Source organism: Bombina bombina, chromosome 4 (genome assembly GCF_027579735.1).
Source record: "Bombina bombina isolate aBomBom1 chromosome 4, aBomBom1.pri, whole genome shotgun sequence".
NCBI classification, from domain to species: domain Eukaryota; kingdom Metazoa; phylum Chordata; class Amphibia; order Anura; family Bombinatoridae; genus Bombina; species Bombina bombina.
Window position 1 is genome coordinate 829,119,586 of NC_069502.1, and position 10,270 is coordinate 829,129,855.

General features: G+C 40.9%; 1 protein-coding gene across 1 annotated transcript in view; it reads left to right on the forward strand.

Moving 5' to 3' along the window:
* Positions 1 to 8,336, forward strand: part of LOC128657158 (oocyte zinc finger protein XlCOF7.1-like) — a 67,025-nt gene extending 58,689 nt beyond the window's left edge. The window contains exons 8-9 of the mRNA XM_053711400.1: positions 6,259 to 6,366; positions 7,644 to 8,336. Of these exons, the coding sequence (XP_053567375.1) occupies positions 6,259 to 6,366; positions 7,644 to 7,816 (281 nt within the window). The 3' untranslated portion in view covers positions 7,817 to 8,336. The remainder of the gene's footprint in view (positions 1 to 6,258; positions 6,367 to 7,643) is intronic.
* Positions 8,337 to 10,270: the final 1,934 nt, after the last annotated feature.

Below are 10,270 nucleotides of genomic sequence, written 5' to 3' on the forward strand. Positions count from 1 at the left end.
CGCCCACCAGGAGACGTCGTCAGTGCCTCTACCCAGCACTATTCAATATAACAAACCATGCAGATCAGCATTAATAGTCAAAGTGTTAAATCACACCGATAATCACACATCTCGCTCAGTAGTGAAGCAAATCCACTCACAAATCGAGGGCTGGATTCCTACGTCAGTACACGTCAGACCTGTCAAGCAGTGACACGCCCCCCCTGATAACTCATGGACCAATGGGGCCACAAATACGTCATTCTATGTCAACATCGTAGCCAACAATAAACACAACCTGAGGGCAGGATGCACTCCGCTCACATTAACCCTGTTATTACACCAATTGCATGTCTACTCACAAACCCCTCATCGTCACTTCAGTGCCCCACCGTATGTATTCGCTCAACACTGTCACGTCAAAAAATCAAGGCCCCAATGTGAGCCCCACTGGTAAAGCCGTAGCATCGGGAATCCTAGAGACTGTCAGCCAGACTGTGTGCCCCAATAGTCTATTCACGACCAACTGTAATAAAACGCCTAGGCAAAACAGACACCACAGTCGCTCACTAAGCTCATCCAGCATGGAATCAAATTCCATACCAACAACCGCACTTATGGACCAATAGGGCCACACATCAAGTCACTCCCCAAAGTGAGCTGACACTAATCGTCTATGTGTCAAACCTTATGATACTTGACACCCTGGATGGAGCGTCACACTAACACATCAGTACACTAATCATGACTCAATAAAGTATATGTGAAAACGCAAACATGAGACCTCCACTCAAATATTATCAGCTCTACGGTGCTGTCTCAACAAAAGTTCACCACATAGCAACAATGATCCGACCAATCGTCATAGCTGGCTGCTAAGAGCTCTCAAAAAAAGAGCCAAGGTCCAAATTGTATCGGGATGCATTGCCAGCGGGTGACGTAAAAAAAAAACAGATCAAAAACACCTACCGACCCTTAACAAGATCAGAACCTATGGGCTAGCTTGATGAAGACAAATATCGAACACAACACCATACACCAACCATACTTCACCCACCCTTGAGTACACCACGCCACACACACACTAAGTGTTCATGTGTCTCTAAAACCATGTTAGCAATTTAAAATAAAAAAATAAAAATAAAAACAAATCTAAGTAGACCCAGCAGGATCTCAGCCAGTAAGCAAAAAATATCATGTATAAAAGAAAGATAATATAACTATAAATAGTGCATTCATAACTCATAATGTAATTGCATAGGGATAACAGAAATATATCTAAACAGAACATCTTAGTTCTTCTTCTATATCTAAACAGAACATCTTAGTTCTCCAATATACTAGGTCCTGACCCCCCGACCCTATCCCGGGAAGGAAAGAGGAGAGTAAAAGATGTACATGTATATAGGCAGTACATCCTAACTCTAGTTGTAATTACACTGGCTACCATAGATCATAAATCAGAGAGAGGATATATATAGTCAACTGTATTATTAGAGAAGGAAAGAGAAGAATAATTAATGTCCATATGTCGTTAGGAACAAAAAGCTTGAATAAATAGATCTATGGACTCTCATCATAGCAATTTGTGGACTCTCATCAAAGAGGGGGTGGGGGGGGGGGTTATGTTTGCACAATCATAGGAAAGAGACACCTCATCCTATACCAAAGCAGCCCCATCTCTCCTCAATCTAAATGGAACAAGAGGACTCTCACAAAAAATGGAACAAGAGGACTCTCACAAAAAACATTGCCAACCGGTGAAGACATTTAGTCCCCTAGGTGTTAGAGTCCCCAATTCAAAAATCCACTGAGCCTCCTTCTGCAGTAGCATCCTCGCTCTATTGCCTCCCCTCCTGGGGTTGGGCACATAGTCAATGATGCAGAACCTAAGGTCTGACACAGTATGGGCCGCTTCTAAAAAATGGCGAGCCACCGGTTGCTCGGTCTTCCCCTTGGAGATGGCCATACAGATGCTGGACCGGTGATTAGCCATCCTCCATCCTTGTCCTAGCATCATCAGTAGTCTTACCGGTATAAAACTTTCCGCATGGACAGTTCAATAGTTATATGATGTACTGAGTGGTACAAGTTAAAAAAGACTTCAATTCGTATCTTTTTCTCCGCTCAGGGTGATGGAAATGCGTGCCGGTTAACATGCTGTTACTGGTCACGCAGCTTGTGCACCTGAAGCATCCTCTCTTTTTCTTCAACCAGGTCTGTTGTGGGGTATCGGGTAGAACATCCGTCAGCATAAGCATGTCCCTCAGACTCCTACCCCTTCTGTAGGCAATTCGTGGAACATCCCATCCATTAAAGGGCAATGTAGAGTCTGCCTCCAAGAGTTTCCATTCTTCCTTAACCGCTCTAGTAATCAGATGGCTATCTGGCGTGTATGTGGTGACAAATGTCAGTTGTCGAGTCTCCTTCTCAGCAACCTCACCTCCAGGCTATCTAGATACCTATTTCAGTTACGATAGTGTGATTACAGCAAGAACTAAGATGTTCTGTTTAGATATATTTCTGTTATCCCTATGCAATTACATTTTGAGTTATGAATGCACTATTTATATTTATATTATCTTTCTTTTATACATGATATTTTTTGCTTACTGGCTGAGATCCTGCTGGGTCTACTTGGATTTGTTTTTATTTTTATTTTTCGATTTTAAATTGCTAACATTGTTTTAGAGACACATGAACACTTAGTGTGTGTGTGGTGTGGTGTACTCGAGGGTGGGTGATGTATGGTGTTGTGTTCGGTATTTGTCTTCATCAAGCTAGCCCATAGGTTTTGATCTTGTTAAGGGTCGGTAGGTGTTTTTGATCTGTTTTTTTTTTACGTCACCCGCTGGCAATGCATCCCGATACAATTTGGACCTTGGCTCTTTGAGAGCTCTTAGCAGCCAGCTATGATGATTGGTCGGATCATTGTTGCTATGTGGTGAACTTTTGTTGAGACCGCACCATAGAGCTGATAATATTTGAGTGGAGGTCTCATGTTTGCGTTTTCACATATACTTTATTGAGTCATGATTAGTGTACTGATGTGTTAGTGTGACGCTCCATCCAGTGTGTCAAGTATCATAAGGTTTGACACATAGATGATTAGTGTCAGCTCACTTTGGGGAGTGACTTGATGTGTGGCCCTATTGGTCCATTAGTGCGGTTGTTGGTATGGAATTTGATTCCATGCTGGATGAGCTTAGTGAGCGACTGTGGTGTCTGCTGTGCCTAGGCGTTTTATTACAGTTGGTCGTGAATAGACTATTAGGGCACACAGTCTGGCTGACGGTCTCTGGGATTCCCGATGCTACGGCTTTACCAGTGGGGCTCGCATTGGGGCCTTGATTTTTCGACGTGACGGTGTTGAGCTAATACTTACGGTGGGGCACTGAAGTGACGATGAGGTGTTTGTGAGTAGACATGCAATTGGTGTAATAACAGGGTTAACGTGAGCGGAGTGCATCCTGCCCTCAGGTTGTGTTTATTGTTGGCTACGATGTTAACATAGAATGACGTATCTGTGGCCCCATTGGTCCATGAGTTATCAGGGGGGCGTGTCGCTGCTTGACAGGTCTGACGTGTACTGACGTAGGAATCCAGCCCTCGATTCGTGAGTGGATTTGCTTCACTACTGAGCGAGATGTGTGATGATCGGTGTGATTTAACACTTTTTTTTTACTATTAAAGGGACATTAAACACTTTGAGATGGTAATATAAAATGATAAATTGTATATAATAAAACAACTCTGCAATATACTTTCATTATTTATTTTGTCCTCTTTGCCTGTAATTCCATTCTGAAATTGTGAGCTTTTCAGTTTCTGTTAGAAATGGAAGTGCAGAACACTGTTAAATCCAGCACAACCATTGGCTGCACACTCTAGTGACCTATTTATAACTGTCTCTAATTGGCCACAGCAGAGAAGGTAACACAAGTTACAACATGGCAGCTCCCAGTGTTTTATAGACACTAAAACTTTACTTATTTTGTCACTTTTTAAACAACTAATGAAACTTTAAAAAATACATCTACATGTTAGTCATGGACTAACCTTTTCTTTGAATGCATCATTCTATCTAGCATGTATTTAGTGTTTAATGTCCCTTTAATGCTGATCTGCATGGTTTGTTATATTGAATAGTGCTGGATAGAGGCACTAACGACATCTCCTGGTGGGCGTTGCTTGACATCGGCTAAGAATGTTCAGAACAATAAATAAGCTTCTGATGAGGCTGACAGCCTGAAACTTGTCGATTACATAGACTCATAATGCCGGTGATACACGGTGATCGTGGTATGTTGAACCATTGTTTTGATAGGAGGTCTGGCTGGCCGTGTCCACTGATACCTTGTAGCCTATCATAGGGAGGGGTGTCGGCTGAGATGGCCTATCAGCGTTTTTGTTTTGACTATCAGATGCTTGTGATGTCACCATTATTTACGATCCGGTGTAACTTGTGTTTGACTTTACTGATCATAGACACCCCCACTGCTGCACCACTTTTATCCTCTTTTTGCATTACGCAACACACACCACCTTACACTGTATTAACAATGTGATTGTTGTACTATTCACAAATATACTATGTTTTGATAAGCACGTACTGCTATCAGTGATTGGTAGCCTTGAGAGGAAGGGGAGGGGTCACAGGCTTTATATAAGTCAGCATTTTTCACATGTTGTTTGTCAGAGGAAGGGACGCTATTTGTCCCGAAGCAGCAGGTCTCACAGATAAGAGCATGTTATCCTGGCGTGAGGAGTTCCACTTAGGCAAGTTCCATTCATCCTGAGCAGGGCAGCTCTGTCGGAACTAGTCTTGCAGATGTGCAGTTCGGTATCTTCATAGAAGCAGCCTTCACCAAGAACTTGTGCCCACTCTGAGTCCACTGGATAAAAAGTACACTGTAAACAAATTAAAAGCCTTATAAAACTATAATTATCTATACTGTGACTGGGAGTTTCTTCATGATGAGTCCTGCCGGATCAGTTTTTCCCTACACCCTCTTTTACATTTTATTTTAATCTTAAAGGGACAGTCAAGTCCAAAAGAAACTTTCATGATTTAAATAGGGAATGTAATTTTAAACTTTCCAATTTACTTTTTTTCTTCAATCAAGCTTTGAGTCAGTAGTATAAACATAATCGACAGCGTTTACAATAAAAAATAGAGAATTAAACATTGCAAACAACAAACATCTCTTCAGGTGCATAAGATCTTTTTCTTTTTACAATCTTGTTATAAGACAATTGCACATTTAGGAGATTTAGTATATTTAAAAGGCAACTTTATAACAACGTTTTCATGAGTATAACAAATCCCAGTCAACTTGGGATTAGGAACACTGTTTTATATGTTATTGAATTATTTTTAATATTTTTCAAAATACTATATCTGCAAGTATATCATAATCTAAGTCCTATGTATTAGGTTTCCCTCAGAAGAGGGAAAAGACACACATTCAGGTGGGGAAAGAAGGGGAAAAAGGGAAAGGGTGAAGAAAACAAAACAAAAAAAAAACCTGCTATATAACTTCACACATTAACTTCCTTCCATTTGGCTAACATCATTTTGTGGGTGCTGAATTGATTGATTTTAAAATAATGAAACCTCTCCAGCTGGAGCAGGTCCCCCACTGAGCTGACCCACTCCTCGACCGTTGGTATTACCCCGGTCTTCCATCTTTTGGGAATTAATCTTTTAGCTCCAGTAATCATGAGGAGTAATAGGGCCCTCTTGTGTTTTTCCCCAATTTTGGGTAGATTGAGTAAGAGCATCGTTTCCGGTGAACTTCTGACCAAAATCCCTGCAATCCCAATTTACTTTTATCACCAATTTTGCTTTGTTCTCTTGGTAGTCTTAGTTAAAAGCTAATTCTAGGAGGTTCATATGCTAATTTCTTAGACCTTGAAGACTGCCTTAAATCTGAATGTATTTTGACCACTAGAGGGCATTAGTTCATGTGTTTCATATAGATAACATTGAGCTCATGCACGTGAAGTTACCTTGGAGTGAGCATTGGCTATAAAGCAAGTTTGTCAAAAGAACTGAAATAAGGGGGGCAGTCTGCAGAGGCTTAGATAAAAGATAATCACAGAGGTAAAAAGTGTATTTATATAACTGTGTTGGTTATGCAAAACTGGGGAATGGGTAATAAAGGGATTATCTTTCTTTTTAAACAACAAACATTCTGGTGTTGACTGTCCCTTTTAAGTTTTTAAAAGAGACCATTAACACTGTAAATAGTGATTCTTGCGTTTTTTTTATTTCAGTTGAAAATGATGCTAAGATTTCATGTAACATGGAACAAACAGAAGATCTGTGGCTAAGAAATATAACAGAAGCTACAGAGCAGGAAATATGTGACAAAATAAGTACAGGTGAGTTTATGTGTATGACGGAATCAGGGCTCAAGTGAGTGTGCATGTGTGATGTGTCTGAGGGATACAGGGCACAGGTGAGTGTACATGTATGATGTGTCTGAGGGATACAGAGCACAGGTGAGTGTACATGTGTGATGTGTCTGAGGGATACAGGGCACAGGTGAGTGTACGTGTGTGATGTGTCTGAGGGATACAGGGCACAGGTGAGTGTACGTATATGTGATGTGTCTGAGGGATACAGGGCAAAGGTGAGTGTACATGTGTGATGTGTCTGAGGGATACAGGGCACAGGTGAGTGTACGTGTGTGATGTGTCTGAGGGATACAGGGCACAGGTGAGTGTACGTATGTGATGTGTCTGAGGGATACAGGGCAAAGGTGAGTGTACGTGTGTGATGTGTCTGAGGGATACAGGGCAAAGGTGAGTGTACGTGTGTGATGTGTCTGAGGGATACAGGGCACAGGTGAGTGCACGTGTGTGATGTGTCTGAGGGATACAGGGCACAGGTGAGTGCACGTGTGTGATGTGTCTGAGGGATACAGAGCACAGGTGAGTGTGTATATAGGTCATGTGTCTCACTTTTAGAGTCCCTATTCCCCCTCAATAAAACACATAGATGAAAACTCACCTGTTATTTGTGGTGATTGTGATATAACTCATGTAGGGCTGAATTCTAAATACAATGAATGCAAAAGACTGAAAACTGCTTCAGCACAACGGTATGAAATGGTTCAGCAGTTAAGATTAAACTTGCTTATTTCCATTATTTCTATTCCTTTTCCTCTTTTATTGAAGAAATAGAAAATACTTTTGTCTTGAACTATATAAATCCCTATATACAGTATATCTAAAGTTTGTATCATATCACTGTGGTACACTCTCTCACCCAGGCAATGCATGTTAATATAATTAAATGGGCTATAGTGAGGTTTTAATAAGCAATAGGAAATGGATTTTATTTTCAAAACCTCACAAAACCCTGTAATACGTCTCATATGGGAATTCTGATTGGTTACAATGAGGCTGTATTTGCAGCAAGTAAAGTAACTGATTCCCAGCTAACTCCCTTTACTGCTTGACGCATACATTTACTGCTGTGCCAATGTCATTATATGGGATGTTTCTTCCAGATGTGACTGCTAGTGATGGAGGCTGAGGCGTATTTAACTTAAATTACACAATTTTTCACATTTTGTTTAAAAAATAAAATAATTAACAAGAGACAACAGAAACTGTAAATAGTGATTTATTTATTTATTCTGTTGTTTTTCCAGGTGAAAATGATGCTAAGATTTCATGTAACACGGAACAAACCGAAGATCAGGGGCTACAAAATATAACAGAAGCTGCAGAGCAGGAAATATGTGACAATATAAGTACAGGTGAGTGTATGTGTGTGTGTGATGGGTCTAAGGGAAGTAGGGCACAAGTGAGTGTATGTGTGTGACATGTCTGTGGGAAGAAGGGCACATGTGAGTGTGTGTGACATGTCTGTGGGAAGAAGGGCACAAGTGAGTGTATGTGTGTGACATGTCTGGGAAGAAGGGCACAAGTGAGTGTATGTGTGTGACATGTCTGTGGGAAGAAGAGCACAAGTGAGTGTATGTGTGTGACATGTCTGTGGGAAGAAGAGCACAAGTGAGTGTATGTGTGTGACATGTCTGTGGGAAGAAGGGCACAAGTGAGTGTATGTGTGTGACATGTCTGTGGGAAGTAGGGCACAGGTGAGTGTATGTGTGTGACATGTCTGTGGGAAGTAGGGCACAAGTGAGTGTATGTGTGTGACATGTCTGTGGGAAGAAGGGCACAAGTGAGTGTATGTGTGACATGTCTGTGGGAAGTAGGGCACAAGTGAGTGTATGTGTGTGACATGTCTGTGGGAAGTAGGGCACAAGTGAGTGTATGTGTGTGACATGTCTGTGGGAAGAAGGGCACAAGTGAGTGTAAGTGTGTGACATGTCTGTGGGAAGAAGAGCACAAGTGAGTGTATGTGTGTGTGATATGTCTAAGGGACGCAGAGCACAGGTGAGTGTATGTGTGTGACGTTCCTACTGGGAAGAAGGGCACAGGTGAGTGTACATATATGACATGTCTGTGGGAAGGAGGGGATAGATGTATGTATGTGTGGGACATATCAAGGAAAGCAGTGTAAGTGTGTGACACTTGAGGAATGTTGTGTCATGTCTGGTAGGAAAAAAGAGAACCACAGCAGAGCTGTCTATATACTCCTCCCTTAGCTCCACCTCCCAGTCATTCTCTTTGCCTACTCTAAGTACTAGGAAGGGTAAAGTGAAAGAGGTGATAAAATATTAGTTTTTAATTTCTTCAAGCATGAGTTTTTTGTTTTAAATGGTACCGGTGTGTACTATTTACTCTCAGGCAGCAGATGGATGAAGACTTCTGCCTGGAGGATGATGATCTTAGCATTTGTAACTAAGATCCAGTGCTGTTCCCACAGAGGCTGAGGGGTACAAGAAACTTCAGTGTGAGGAACGTTTTCATGCTTTATAGCAGTGAGGTATGTTCAGTCATTTTTTCTGGAGAGACTGTGTATTTCAGAAAGGCTGACAGTATCCCCATAAGGGTAAGGTAAGCAGTAATCCTAAGAGCTATAGAAAGGCATTACTAAGCTTGCATAAGGGGTTAGTTAAAAAATGGTTGACACTGAGTTTTGAATGTTTGTGGGCAAACGTTTTTATGAACTGGGAGTGCTGCAATAATTTTGTGGGCAATAACGTTTTTTGGGCAAACTTTATTGAGGGTACAAAAAATATATGTTAGAAATGCCGCTTGGGTAAAAAATAGTAACTTTATTTCACACAATTAAAATATTAGTGCTATCGTTCAGTAAACTTTAAAAATAGAGAATAATAATGTCACAGAAACAGGGCAGTCTGACGCGTTTCGGCTCTTGTGCCTTATTCATAGACTCTATATGCTCAATCTTCCTGTGGAGCTTTAAATGCCCCCTCACAATCACATTGGTCGCCTGAAGCTGTGTGTTAACTCTCTCCTCCCTCTTACTTATCAGACATTGGTTTCAATAAGACTCCCACTACACACCTCTTTACACACCCCCTTACAAACCTGTCTATTCAACTGCTGTAAATTTCAGCTGAAAATTAATGCCTTGCGCTCTATATCATTGTCTTATATGGAGGCATCTTGCGTCCAAAGTCCTGCAGTATTCGGATCGTTATATGCAGGCTTTTGTAATGAGGACTGGGTGTTAGCTACAATCCCAGAGGCAGAACTTTTCTTCACTTTCTGCAATGAGATTTTTTTAGTGAAAAATTTTCTGCAGGTAATTTTTAAATAAAATAAAATTTTAAATTAGACAGTTACACTAAGGCACCAGTTCAACTGCAATGTGTTGATTAACTGAATAATAATTTTTTTTTTAATGCTTTATAAATAATTGCATTGCAAATTAGCTGCATACAAAAAAAAGAAATTTTAAAATGTCTCTTGAATAAATCTGTTTCCTTTTCTCTTGGTCTAACATAGAAATGTAGTAATAAAAAAGATGCAATGATCATACTAACGTCTTACATTCACAATAAACAGCTTTGCAGACTGGGAAAGGCTAGGGGGCGGGTATGAAAAAAATCTCTGAGAGCCAGTCAGAAAGCAATGTGCTGCTGCTTTGCAGCGCTACTGCATATTTGACAACTCACTTCAAACAGCACTTTGCTCTTGATGCACTGTGTTAAGGAAAAAACTTACACACTGCAACCACAGCACAGCTCTGTTTGAAGAGAACTGTCTAATGTGGAGCAGCACTACAAAGTTCAAGCGCTAACAGTTCCTGCATGTGTCCTGTTCTTTCTGCAGACAGGCTGCATTTTCTGCGATGACATCTCAGATCACTGTATGTTCTGCCTTGGGGGCTACAATAACC